The sequence below is a fragment of the Aquarana catesbeiana genome, linkage group LG02 (assembly GCF_042186555.1).
Source record: "Aquarana catesbeiana isolate 2022-GZ linkage group LG02, ASM4218655v1, whole genome shotgun sequence".
Classification (NCBI taxonomy): Eukaryota; Metazoa; Chordata; class Amphibia; order Anura; family Ranidae; genus Aquarana; species Aquarana catesbeiana.
The window spans coordinates 755,173,844-755,188,415 of record NC_133325.1 but is presented as its reverse complement, the minus strand read 5'-3'; the positions used below and the strand labels follow the sequence as shown (position 1 = coordinate 755,188,415).

Here is a 14,572-nt window from a genome sequence, read left to right as displayed (position 1 = left end):
GCATGCGATCGGCACAGCAGTGCGGATGTGAATCACATGCGATGTCTAACATCGCACAAGTGTGAACCCAGGCTAAGGCCATGCCAGTATATTCTGTGGAGTAACCTCTTGTCTGCAGTAGGCATGTGCAATTCGTTTCGTTCTGAATTCGTTTTTTAAGGAATTTCGGCAAATTCGTTAATTCGGGAATATCCAAATGAACGAAAACCCGTTTAACTAATTTTTCCCGAATATTCGTAAATTCGATAAAATTGGACATTCGTAATTTCGCGCATTCGTACATTAGTAAATTAGTGAATTCGTAAATTTGTAAATTTGAAAATTCGGAAATCTGGAATAATAGTTAACTAATAATAACTTAACTATTAGTAATTACTAGTAACTTTTATATTATAGGTATTGTAATTTCCTTTCAAATTTGGCTGTTAGTGAACGTAACACATACAAATTTATCCGAAGTTATGAATGATCCGAAAAAACGGAATGGAACGTAATGAATTAATAATAATAAATAACAATAATAATAATGTTTTATTATTATTATTATTTATTATTAATTTGTTCCGTTCCATTTGTTTAGATGCAGCATTCGTTTTGGATAATTCGTAACTTTGGATAAATTCGTATTTGTTACGTTCACTGACAGTCAAATTTGAAAGGAAATTACAATACCTATAATTTAATAGTTAGTTACTATTTCAGATTTTTGAATTTTCGGGTTTTTGGATTTTCAAACATTGAATTTACAAATTTCCAAATTTTCTAATTTACAAATGTACGATTTTACAAATTTATGAATGTACAAATGTAAAAATGTACGAATGTACAAATGAACGAATGTACGAATGAATGAATGTTCGAATTTACGAATGTTCGAAGGAACGCATTTACGAATTTACAAATGAACGAATTTACGAATCGCGATCATAAGGAATGACCCGAAAAACGAAAAAAATAATAAACTAATGAAACGAAAACGAAAATTAACAAATTTTTTGGCTGTGCAAATGTCTAGTCTGCAGCAATTTCAAAAAAACCTCTTCTCAGCTGGGGGCCAGGAGAAGGGACACTATTCAACCCCCCGGGGCTCAAGTGCTGACCTCCTGTGGTGATCCAGACTGTGGCTCTGTGCTCTATCTGCTTAGCTGGTGGCCGGGGAGGAACATGAGTAGTTAATGTTATTAGGAGAAAGTTCTTATCTTTATTCAGCAGTTCCAACAATCTAATCTGAGTCCCGGGAACCGCAGCACAAGGATTACTCCACCGGGACAATTTGATGATTTTCGGGATCAGGCGGAGCAATCCTTGTGCTGCGGTTCCCAGCAATTACATTGTCCGGTGGATCTGTATAGAAGTTGACTTCAGATTAGAATATCGGAACTGCTGGATAAAGATAAGAACTTTCTCCTAATAACATTAACTACTCATGTTCCTCCACCAGCTGAGCAGATGGAGCACAGAAACCACAGTGCAGTCTGAATCATGTGTCCGGATACCAAGCGGAAGGAGACCCGGACACAAAACCTGTCCGGGTGAATCCCATACAGGTGGCAACCCTACCCATAGCCAAAACAGGAAGTGAGAGAAAATCCCTCCAAAGTGAGGGAATCCCTATTCTAACTATTGTCCCTGTTGGAAGATTTCACCTCCTTTCCTGTAAGACCCCTTTCACACTGGGTCGTTTTGCAGGCTCTATCGCGCTAAAAATAGCGCCTGCAAACCGACCTGAAACAGACGCTGCTGTGTCTCCAGTGTGAAAGCCTGAGGGCTTTCACACTGGAGCGGTGTGCTAGCAGGATGGAAAAAAAACTCCTGCAAGCCGCATCTTAGGAGCCGTGTATACACCGCTCCTTCACTGCTCCTGCTATTGAAATTAATGGGGCAGCACGGCTACACCACCGGCAAAGCGTCGCCGCAGCGGCGCTTTGCGGGCCATTTTAACCCTTTTTTGGCCTCTAGCGGGGGTTATAACGAATAGCGCAGCTTAAACAACGGTAAAATGCCGCTAAACCCCCCCCCCCAGTGTGAAACCGGCCTTATAGGGACAATCCAAATTTGGGATTTTCTTTCACTTTCAATGATAATGGTAAACAGGACAAATAGAGAGGGTGAATCTCCCTAATAGGGGGGCACAGACAGCAATAATAACCTGAGAGGGGTTCTAATACCTCTCCTCTCCATCCAAAACTAAAAAAAAACAAAAAAAAAAACGATTTTGCCCTTTAGTTATGCTTTAAGATTTTTTGGATGACTGCAAAGAAGAAATAAGATGTTTTTTGGGTTTCATTTTTTTATTATTACAAACCCAATGTACTGTATGAGGTTACTGCATTTTCCTATTAGTGGTGTTGGATTCTGCTTCCTGAAACATTTTGCATCTATTGAAAATGTCCTGAGGTTGTCCATGTTTATTGTAACATTCAAGAGAAAAGACTGAATGAAACCGTGTAAACAGGAAAATAGGAGGCTATATTGTGCCATAAAAGTATCCCCAAGGACATGACTTGTGAATATTACATCACATGACCAGAGCAGAAATGTAAAACAATAGGAATCCACACTCTATACTAATATTTGTCCCTACGATAAGATAAAAGGCATGAGGTTTATAAAGCAAAGCACATGAGTTCAATGTCTTAGAGGTGGCTGAAGTATGAAATGATCAAGACGCATAAATTCCGTCCTTAAGAGTAAGTACGCAAAATTATTTTTTAAATCCTTTATTTATTGTTTGATAATATATACTGTATATATATATATATATATATATATATATATATATATATATATATATATATATATATATATATATACACACTTATAAACACATGATAGGTAGATAGATTTTTATTTAGCACTTAATTATCTAATCAGCCGATCATGTGGCAGCAATGAAATGCATAAAATCCAGCAGATACATACAGTAACAGGAGCTTCAGTTATTTTTCACATCAAGCACCAGAATATGAAAAAAGGTGATCTCTGTGATTTTGACCGTGGCATGATTGTTGGACCTAGACAAGTGAGTTTTTTTGGTCAAGTATCTTTTTTGTTCAAAAACTTTTTGAGAGTACAGAGATGGAATAGTACTAAAAGGGCAGGTATTAATAGTGTTCCTGTAAATGCTGATGTAGCACCCTGGTGTTTAGGCAGGGTTGCTAGTAAATTTAGTTCGCCAGGTGGTAGTTGCCCTGGTAAATTTTTAGTAGATCCACTGATTTCTCTCTAGTTCTGGACTTGCTGCACCATCTCTCTTCTGTCGCTAGGTGGCGTTATGCTGGTGACATAAGATAGACAAGGGCTTAGCAAGGTCAGGTTATGAATTGATGGGGTGTCTCAGCCAATTGGTGGGGGGTTTCTCTTTAGTCCCTTGGCCTGCTGGGAGAGTTTATTTATTTGGGTGGAGTCAGGTGATGGCGGTTCTGTGCCACCTGGATGGCTGTCTGGCTGGACGTGTGTTATGCTGCCCTGGGCTGCTAGGCCGGAAGCCCAAGCATATCCCGGGACATCTGGCTGCTAGGCTGTCTGAGGGCCTATCCAGAAGCAGCGCAGGGTTGGGACTGCAGGATTGGAGTTCAACCGAGAGTAATGGTTCAGCCGGATGTGGTCAGAGGTAGAGGGGAAGCTGTTGCCACAAAGGGACCATCTACCTTGTTACCAGAGACCACTGTGAGTAAGCTGGAGCCAGTACCAGAGCAGTGTTCTCACCAAACGGGGACGGTTGAAGAAGTGGGAAAACTTCAGCAAGTGCCAAATCAGGGACCCAGCGGGACAGCAGAGGTGACGCTTGAGGAGCATCAGTGAGTGCCAAGCCAGGGACCTAACGTGTCAGCAGGGGTGACGCTTGAGGAGTATATGTGAGTGCCAAGCCGGGGACCCAGCAGGGAAGTGGGGGTGACGCTTGAGGAAGATACCGAGTTATGGAAGTGGAAGAGCTCTGGGGATCCAGTGGCAATTGGGTCTGAGAGTCTAGTGAGAGACTGGGAGCTCGGTGACTGAAGACCTACAGTGAGAAACTGTAGAGTGCGAGGAGAACTATCTGTATTACCAATAGTTATATACAACTACCGTTTGGGACTGTTACAAGATTTGTTGCCATAGGAGACAGCAGTCCTACCTATACAGAAGTGGAATCTGTCTGGAGGCCTTCCCCTGTATAGCTTTTTCCCTTTAAAAGTCTGGGACTCTGCCAATAACATTGCATCTACTTAAGGGTGTCCTGGCACTAATCCTCTCAGTTCTGTTAAGAGACAATAAATCTCTTTTGCATTCAAAAAGTGTCTGGCACCCACCACTTCATCTTGCATTACACCCACCATACCTTGTAACCCACTCTACAAAGACGGATGTCAGCTCTCCCTAACTCTGGAGGTCACCATTTGGCCTTTGGGAGTCCGGGACCTTGCTACACTGATCTCCTGAGATTTTCACACACACCAATCTGTGGAGTTGGTGTGAAAAACAAAAACATCCAGTGAGCATCAATTCTATTGACAAAAACGTCTCGTTGATGAGAGATGTCAGAGGAGAATAACCAGACTGGTTGGAGCTGATAGGAAGGATATTGTAACTCAGATAACCACTAAGAAATTAGGCTGTTTTGAGAGCAAAAAGAGGCCCTGTCCTACCCAGTATCAAACAGGCCGCATGATGTGCGATTTTTAAGACAATTGCGCGGTGATTGACCCTGCTGGACCCGCTCTGTTCATTCAATGAACTTTTGTCAAAGAGGGCTGCTGAAAATTTTTTGGTCAAACAGCAACTCCATCTAATCATTCTTTACAACTGAAAAAGTAACTTGGATCAGCTTTGATTGATTTAACCACTTGCCTACAGGGCACTTTTACCCCCTTCTTGCTCAGGCCAATTTTCAGCTTTCAGCGCTGTCACAAACAAAAAAAGACTGAAAATTTTGAAGTGCACTGATGAGGCTTCACTGATGGTCAATGATAGGGAACTGATGAGGCGCCACTGATGGGCACTGATAGGTGGAACTGATAGACACTGATGAGGCAGCACTGGTGCACACTGATGAGGAGGCACTGATGGGGCTGCACTGATAGGTGGCACTGATGCATGCTGAGAGGTGGCACTGATAAGCGGCACTGATAGGCACTGGTAGGCAGCTCTGATAGGTAACACTGGTGGGCACTGATTAGCAGCACTGGTGTGCATTGATTGGCAGCACTGGTGGGCATTGATTGGCAGCACTGGTGGGCACTGGTTATTGGCTTTCTTCTTCTCTCCTCATGCTGTCAGCATGAGGAAAGAAAAGCCGATAACCGGCTCGTGTTTACATCCTGAAGCTGTATTGGCCGATAGCTGATCACGTGGTAAAGGGCCGCTGTGATTGGCCGTTTACCCTGATCTGTGATCAGCTGAGTCCGAAGGACTCGTCGATCACAGAACACGCTACCCGCTCACAGGGGGCAAGCGGGCAGCGCGATCATGGGAAGATGTTCATAAGCACCCTCCCGACAAACTTAGCCGTCTTTCGGCTAGAGCGTGGGCGGGAAGCGGTTAAATTGACTTTTGTCAAACAAGCATGCTGGAAAATTTTCAGCTGAACAGCAGTTGCATCCCATCATTCTTTTGTAGTGTACTAGCTTGGATAAGCTATAAAATGTCCTTAACCTTACAGAACCAAAACCAGAAGTCCAGTTGAATGTGACTAACTCCTTCTACTAGATATAAGATAATTAGATAAGATACTTTAGTTATCGATGTGTTTAAGGCTCCGTTCACATCTAGGCATTTTTGGGCGTTTTTCTGCTCTAAGCCTCAGCTCTAAAAACCCCCAACAGACAAATCCCATTCATTTCAATGGTCCCTGTTCACATATGAGCATTCTGTCGCCTAAAGCAGAATGCCCGTCGCTCAAAAAATTACATGAGCTTCTTTTTTGGCAGATTACAGGCGGTTTACTGCTTTTACATTGGTGACCTTTGAACTTCAAAACGCCTTTACAAACACTCTGCAAAAACGCCTGAAAAAACGCCCCAAAAATGCCTGTAAATTGGCAACGTCTAGATGTTTAACGGAACCTAAACACAGCAAAACTTTATTTTGACATCACTGTCCTCCACATAGTAGCATACAGTCACAATAAATAAATAAAATTAAAGTGGATGTAAACCCAATGTCATCCTTTCTAAACTACTGCCATAGGGGTTATCTATAAGGATATACATGCCTCCTGCATGTATCTTTACCTGTCAAATGTCTCCCCTCTGTCTGTTATGAGACCCGAAAAACTGCAGATTCTGTGGGCGGGTCTGTTGTCTGGAGCTTGGTGGGTGGAGTCGTGATGTCAGTAGACTCCCCGCCCACCTCTACACTCCCCTTGTCAATATGCATTTTCTCCTGTGTATTTCTTACACTGAACTTCTGCTATGATCTCTAACATCCAGTGAAAGGACAGGAAAGTAACCACATGACTTCAGTATTCAAATCATGCTGAGGTGTGGAACAGCCAATCCTTGCAGAGCTGCTGAAGAAAGGAGTGGGGGAGGGAATTAAAAAATAATGCATGTCTTAGGCTAGTGCATGAGATATGTAAATCACCTGTCACTCACAGCAAGGGGGAGGATTTGACAAAGTTTTTCTCTGTTTGTCAAGATTTATCTCACTGAACAATAAAAGAGGATTGCTCAGAGATGGATTAACTCTGTGTGGCAAGACTGGGCTCAAATGATAGGAAATCTTATACTCTATAGTATGATATAAAAAAAAAAATTCGGGTTTACATCCACTTTAAAGCAATGCATTCTAAAACCAACAACTAGTACACGTCCTCAGTTATTCTTACATTACAAAAATTATAACAAAAACTAAGTTTGCTTTGACAATTTCTACAGCTGTAGTGGAAAAAAAAATTTCACAACCTATTAGTCCAAGCCCGTATTACTCCAATTCTGCCTAAGGGGAATGTGGAGAACCAACAATGTCCAGGATGGGTAACATCTCTAATAACATTTGCAGCCCATTTGTGAAGATGGCTTATATACAGTACTGTGTAAACGTTTTAAGCAGGTGTGAAGAAATGTTGTAAAGTAAGAATGCTTTCAGAAATATATTTCTAAAGTGAGCAAACAGAAGAAAAATCGAAATCAAATCAATATTTGGTGTGACCACCCTTGGGCTTCAAACCAGCATCAATTCTGTAGGTACACTTGCACAGTTTTTGAAGGAACTCGGCAGGTAGGTTGTTTCAAACAACTTTGAGACCTAACCACAGATCTTCTGTGGATGTAGGCTGCCTCAAATCCTTCTGTTTATTCCCGTATTCTTAGACAGACTTTACGATTTCGAGATCAGGGCTCTGCTGGGGGCCAAACCATCACTTCCAAGACTCCTTGTTCATCTTCATGCTGAAGATAACTCTTAAAGCATAAGTTCACTTTTAACAAAAAATAATAATAAATGTGCTTTTAAAAAAAAAACTACCACAGCGTTCAACATCGCTGTGGTAGGTCATTGAGAACTACAAGTTGATAGCCGCAAAGGATGCCGGGAACTGTAGTTCATTTATACACAGAACTCTGTGAATGAATGATGTGGCCTTGTAGGCGGAGCCCCGCATGGCCACACTGTTTTATACTGCTGTCACAGGGAGAGAGGGCAACGGGAAGTGGCTGCAGCAGTGGTCGTATGTTACATGTTCCCAAAGGTGAACTTGTCCTTTATTGATATTGGTTGTATGTTTGGGGTCATTGTCCTGCTGCAGAATAAATTTGGGGCCAATCACACACCTCCCTGATGGTATGGCATGATGGGTAAGCATCGGCCTGTATTTCTCAGCATTGAGGACACCATTGATCTGGCAACATTGAGGATAGTAGACGCAGTGATCAGCCAAGCAAGCTTATTACAGCAGATGAAAGACACTTCATGCTTACTTCCCTTCAACATCAGAAGATGTCCAGCAGTGCCATCAGCACAGAACTGGTGGAAACCATTGGGACCCAGGTGCTCTGGACTGATGAGTAAAAATTTGAAATATTTGGCTGTAGCAGGAGGCAGTTTGTTTGCTGAAGGGCTGCAGAGCGGTACAATAATGAGTGTCTGCAGTGGAGGTTCCTTGCAAGTTTGGGGCTGCATTTCTGCAAATGGAGTTAGAGATTTGGTCGGGATCAATGGTGTCCTCAAGGCTGATAAATACAGGCAGCTACTTACAGTATCTATCATACCATACCATCAGGGAGGCGTGTGATTGTCCCCAAATTTATTCTGCAACGGCCCCAAACATACAGCCAACGTCATTAAGAACTATCTTCAACTAAAGATCAAGGAGTCCTGGAAGTGATGATTTGGCCTCCAGCAGAGCCCTGATCTCAACATCATTGAGTTTGTCCGTGATTATATAAGAGAAGAGGCAGAAGGATTTGAGGCAGCCTACATCCACAGAAGACCTGTGGTTAGTTCTCCAAGATGTTTGGATCACCCTACCTGCTGAGTTCCTTCAAAAACTGTGTGCAAGTATACCTAGAAGAATTGATGCTGTATGGAAGGCAAAAGGTGGTCACATTAAATATTGATTTGATGTGTATTTCTCTTCTGTTCATTTACTTTCCATTTTGTTAATTGATAAAAATAAACTAATAACACTTCTATTTCTGAAAGCATTCTTACTTTATAGATTTTTTTCACACCTGCCTAAAAGTTTTGCTCAGTACTATAGATATCTTTCAAACTTGGAAGTAGAGACTCAATAATCCACTGTACCATTTTAAACCCCCCCCCCCCTCTGCAAATCTTTCGTCTCAGCCTGTGTACATCTAGAATACCAAACCGTACGGCAATGTCAAAATGGTCTCTGTCGTACAGCAATAAAAATTTAACATCAATACTCGAGAAAGTTTGCTCGCCCATAACAACCTAAAAAATAGACACTACTCAGCCCTTTTGAGCAGATATAAAATATTTGTACACCAGGTCAGGTCCTCCAATATATGAACACCTAAAAAATGTAAAACTCACAGCCCATTTTACCTCCTTCACATTTATATGTAATCCAACATGATCAATTTTCCTACCCTTTCTTTAGTTTTTTTTTGTTTCTATTGGGATGCAAATCATTACCTGGACACTCCTCAGTCAGCATTTGGACCTTCTGCCTATTTGCTGCTTAATTATTATTAGATTTCAACCCCACTATTGTTGTATCATCTGCAAATAAAGCAGTACTACTATAGGTGGCAGTACAATCATGAGTATAGTATACTGTATAGAGAATAGAGAGGTGGACTAAGTACGTAGCCCCTAGGAACATCAGTGTTCAAAGCAATGGTTGCTGAAGTTTGGACACCACGCTTAAACCATTGTGGCCTTTATGCTAAAAAAATCTTTCATCCACAGACATAGAGAGGTTCCCAGTCCCAAAGTCTGCAGTTTATTGACCAATTTATTTGGATTAATGCAATTAAATGCCAAACTGAGGTTGACAAACAGCATCCTAACATAGGTGTTCCGATTATCCAGAAGAGCAAGAGCTCATCTAGAGAAATTGCATCATCAGTAGATCTATTAATCAACTGATATTGAGCAATCAAATGTAATCCAATCCTTAATATAATCCTGCACTATTCAAAACATTCCATGATTTCCAGAGTAGGCACCACAAAGCGATATGGTGACCTACATAATTTCGGATTAAACAATTCATTTTTCTGGTTTAGCAGTTTACCTTCCCATGTCACCTCTTTTCCTCCAGCCTCTTCCCTAACTAGTGAGTAATAATAAGTATCATCATTTTGGTCCAGTGAGCATGAAGCTGATCCAGAATACGGTAATGCTAAACCAGGAACAGGGGTGATTCTAGGGTTTCCAGGGTCCCAATAGATTAGGGGCACCTCTGGGGCACACAGATTAAAATGTTGAGGGGCTGGTAGGATACCACAATGACTACTTTAGATCATATCTAAGGCTAATATGATCTTTATAACTGAACAAAAATAAATTGGTCTAAAATTGTGATTGTGATGTCACATTATGATAACAAAATAAATAATAAATGGATTTAAAAGTGGATAAATTATACAGTGTTCCAATATGGTATAATGAATAGAATGTACTATCACCATATCTCAAAGGAGACCTGGGGCCCTCAGTAGAAGACCTGGGGCACGAGCCCTGGGCACCAGGGTCTAGCAACTCCCCTTACTAGGAAATACCACAGTAACTTTACGGATCAAAAGAGGTGTGTGGAGCATGTTATGTTCACACCTACTCAGCTATAGAAGCAAAAAGGCTTTTTGTATGTTCTAACAAAAAATGTATATTATATTTATATATATATATATATATATATATATATATATTTGTGCTATCCATTGCAACTTTTAAGAATCTCAGTTGAAAACTGATTGGTCGCTATATTAAAATTTCTTGCTTGTGTTTTTTGTAGCTCTCTGCAGTAGGTCCTTGATGGCTTGTAAGGGTAGGGGGTAGAATGAATGCACCCAATAAACAGGGTCGTTCTGGAGAAAAACCTTATGTAGCCTACATGAAATCTATATCTCGGGAGGTAATTTGTCGTCTAGAAAGTCAGTGAGGGGAATTGATCAAAACTGGAGCAGAACAATATCTGGAGCCAATGTGCATGGCAACCAACGAGCTACTATCTACAGCTTGTTCAATTAAAGTGATTGTTAAGGCTCGTTTTTTTTTTTTTTTAATAACAAACATGTTATACTTACCTCCTCTGTGCAGTTGGTTTTGCACAGAGCAGCCTGGATCCTCCTCTTCTCGGGTCCCTTTTTGCTGCTCCTGGCCCCTCCCTCCTTTGAGTGCCCCTCAATCAGCAGCTTGCTACAGGGGGCACCCAAGCTGAGTCAGAGCTCTGTGTATCCATTCAGAGACGGAACCCCAACATGGCCCCACCCCCTCTCTCCCCTGATTGGCTGACTTTGATTGACAGCCACGGGAGCCAATGGCGCTGCTGCTTTGTCTCATCCAATCAGGCGGAGTGTATTGGTGTGCTGAGGGGATCATGGACATCACTGGAGAGAGAAGGAGCTCAGGTAGGTAATTGGGGGGTGCTGGGGCGGCTGCTACACACAGAAGGTTATTTATCTTAATGTATAGAATGCATTAAGATAAAAAACCTTCTACTTTACAACTCCTTTAAGCTTTGAAAATTAAAGGCAGAGGCTGATTAGTTGCCATGCAAAGCTCTTCTAGATTTTGACTGCTCCAGTTTAGATCAATTCCTTTCAATGACCCCATGCAAAAAGCCAAAACGACAAAAGGGTGGCTTAAAAACAACAATGTTCTCCATGGACAAGTCAGTGTCCACATCTCAATCCAAAAGAAAATTTGTGGCTGGACTTGATATACGCTGTTCTTTTGTGTTCTCCACGGAACCTGACAGAACTTGAGCACTTTTGCAAAGGGGAATAGAAAAAACAATGGCAGTTTCCAGCTATAAAAAGCTAAACAGAAACCTATCCACAAAGGTTCAAGGCTTTAATTCAGTGGTCCCCAAACTGCAGCCCTGGGGCTGCATGTGGCCTTTTGCTTGCCTCCATCCAGCCCTTGGAGCACTATTCCATCCACAACTGACACCAATAATGGGGCACCATTCCTTCCACCAACACCAGTGATGGGGCACTATTATTCCCACAGACACCAATGATGGGGTGCTATTTCTCCCACTGATATCAACAATAGGGCACTATTTCTCCCACTGATATCAATGGGGCACTATTCCTCCCACGAATACCAACAATAAGGCACTATTCCTCTCACTGATATCAACAATAGGGCCCTGTTCCTCCGACTGATACCAACAATGGCACACTATTCCTACCACTGATACCAACAATAGGGCACTATTCCTCCCACTTCTACCAACAATGGGGCACTATTCCTCCCACTTCTACCAACAACAGGGCACTATTCCTCCCACTAATACCAACAATAGGGCACTATTCTTCCCACTGATACCAACAATAAGGCACTATTCCTCCCACTGATTTAAACAATAGGACACTATTCCTCCCACCGATACCAACAATGGGGCACTATTCCTATCACTGATACCAACAATAGGGCACTATTCCTCCCACTGATACCAACAATGGGGCACATTACTCCCACCGATACCTTCAATGGGACACTATTCCTCCCAGTAAACCAATGAAGGGACATTGTTTACTCCTAATGACATTGGGGCATTTTCTACTCCAACTGGTCACAGTCTGGCCCCCTTAAAGTCTCAAACACAGTAAACTGGCCCTTTGTTTAAAAAGTTTAGAGACTAATTTCTACCAAAGGTGAATCTAAAAAACTAATTTACAGGGGGTGTACACAGTATTTATGACAATAAAAAAATAAAAAAAACAGCTTATAAGGGGTGAATTCTTTTTCATAGGAACTGTATTGAATGCTTTATCTGTGAACAGTGCTGGGTTGGCTATGGTATAACTATAACACACAACTATTTGTGTCCTTCAGAGTCAACAGACATGTACGTAAGTGCAAACTTCACGCAGACCATAGAAAATGCCTTCAAGAAAATCTTTGAAAATTACATGAACAGCGTAAATAACAATAATACAATATCCGCAACAAAGCTTAAGAACAGATTGGAGGAAGAGAATTTCAACTTCGTCATCCTCTACCTAATGGTGATGATCGGCATGTTCTCCTTCATTATTGTGGCCATCCTGGTGAGCACAACCAGGTCAAAGAGGCAGAAAAACTCAGATGAGCTTGATCCCTACAGCAGATATATTGAAAATGACTTCAATAATAAGACTGTTGGAGTGACACTGGAAAACCCGGCTGCCAGGTCTTACTCAGCTCCACTCTCTCCATAGGCAATGTCTAGACAGATCAGAAGAATCCAAAAAATCCTGGCAACAAATAGATGTGGTTAGATGTCAACCACAGTTTGTTAAAGTGCATCCAAACCCTAACTGGAAGATGCTTTGTATGATAATAATCATAAATAATTTCCATGTTCTTATTTTCACACTTATTTTCCATCTATTTTTTTTTTGTATTTACTGTTTTTCTCCTGTGGCCATTTTCATGTGCATTTGCTTAAGGGCTGTGTTGGCACATCTGCCTATAGTCTCTACCAGGGTGACAAAACAGGAACACGAAGGGGAACTGTCACCCTATTAATGAGCAAGGCAGATTTAAAAATATTGAAAACGCTTTTTGAAATAACACCAAGTCAAAGTTTATATTTAATTTTATGGATTGGGTTATATTCTACTTTAAGAGATTTAAACTATTTACAACAATATTTAACCTTGCCTGTACCTATATGTGAAGAAAACTAGCTATTGCATACTGATGGGTGTATCTTTTTTCCTCCTACCTTATACATTTTATGGCAAGGCCAGAATTATCAGGAATGTGAAAACTAGGAGTTTCTTAAAGTGGAAAAGAAGAACCGTCCACCTAATTTATAATCAATACATGTCATTAACCACTTGCCTACTGGGCACTTTTATCCCCTTCCTGCTCAGGCCAATTGTTGCGCTCCAATTGTCGCGCTTTTGCACTTTGAATAGCAATTGCGCGGTCATGCAACACTGTACCCAAACACAATTTTTATCATTTTTTCACATAAATAGGGCTTTCTTTTGGTGGTATTACATCATCACTGGGTTTTTAATTTTTGCTAAACAAATGAATAAAGACCGAAAATTTTGAAAAAAACACTAATAGGCATTGATGAGGCTGCACAGATGGGCACTGATGAGGCGGCATTAGTGGGCACTGATAGTCTGCACTAATAGGCACTGATGAGGCGGCACTGGTGGGCCCTGATAGTCTGCGCTAATAGGCACTGATGAGGCGGCACTGACGGGCACTGATAGGTGCCACCGATAGGAGGGACTGATGGGCACAGGTAGGCAGCACTGATAGGTGATACTGACAAGGAGGCACTGATGGGTACAGATTGGCAGTACTGGTGGGCACAGATTGGCAGCATTGGTGGGCACTGTTGGGACTGCACTGATAATCAGGACATTGATAATCAGTGCCCTGATTATCAGTGTACATGTCCCTTTTACAGAAGCTGGTTATCGTCTCTCTTCTCCTCTCCTCATGCTGTCAGAATGAGGAAAGGAGTGCCGATAACCGGCTTCTGTTTACATCCGTGATCACCTGTAATTGGATACAGCTGATCACGTGGTAAAGAGTCGCCGATTGTCTCTTTATCTCAATCTGTGATCAGCAGTGTCCTCCAGACACTGCTATCACAGAGCACGCTGCCCAAGCAGCAGGCGCACACCGGAAGCGATCACGGGATGCCGTCCCAGAACTAGCCGACCACGTTGTAGCCGTCATTCGGCAAATGGTTAAAGTGGAACTATAGTCAGGAAATTAAGTCCTGCTAGATCACTTTTTGCAGGTTTAGCTATGTAAAACATTAAAAATAAGTGCCTATACTGTTTAAAATCCAGTAATACACTGTCTCATCCTGCTATGCACATGCTCAGTTGCCCTGTGCCGAAAATGTAGTGGCTGATTTGCAAGATTTATTGCTGTTTGGGGCTGTGAGCTTTAGCAAAATGGCAAGGAGCAATGCTGGAGGCAATTTACAGAACAC

The 14,572-nt window shown here is 41.7% G+C and overlaps 1 protein-coding gene across 1 annotated transcript; it reads left to right on the top strand.

Annotated features, from left to right (window-relative positions):
- The first annotated feature begins 2,575 nt into the window (after positions 1–2,575).
- KCNE2 (potassium voltage-gated channel subfamily E regulatory subunit 2) lies at positions 2,576–12,976 on the top strand. Its single transcript, XM_073617179.1, has 2 exons — positions 2,576–2,690; positions 12,457–12,976. Exon 2 carries the CDS (start codon positions 12,468–12,470, stop codon positions 12,819–12,821), a length of 354 nt encoding a protein of 117 aa, XP_073473280.1. The 5' UTR covers positions 2,576–2,690; positions 12,457–12,467; the 3' UTR covers positions 12,822–12,976.
- The last annotated feature ends 1,596 nt before the right edge of the window (positions 12,977–14,572 follow it).

Excerpts from the sequence above, each read along its gene's own strand:
- KCNE2 (XM_073617179.1), top strand. The coding sequence starts at position 12,468 with ATGTACGTAAGTGCAAACTTCACGCAGACCATAGAAAATGCCTTCAAG.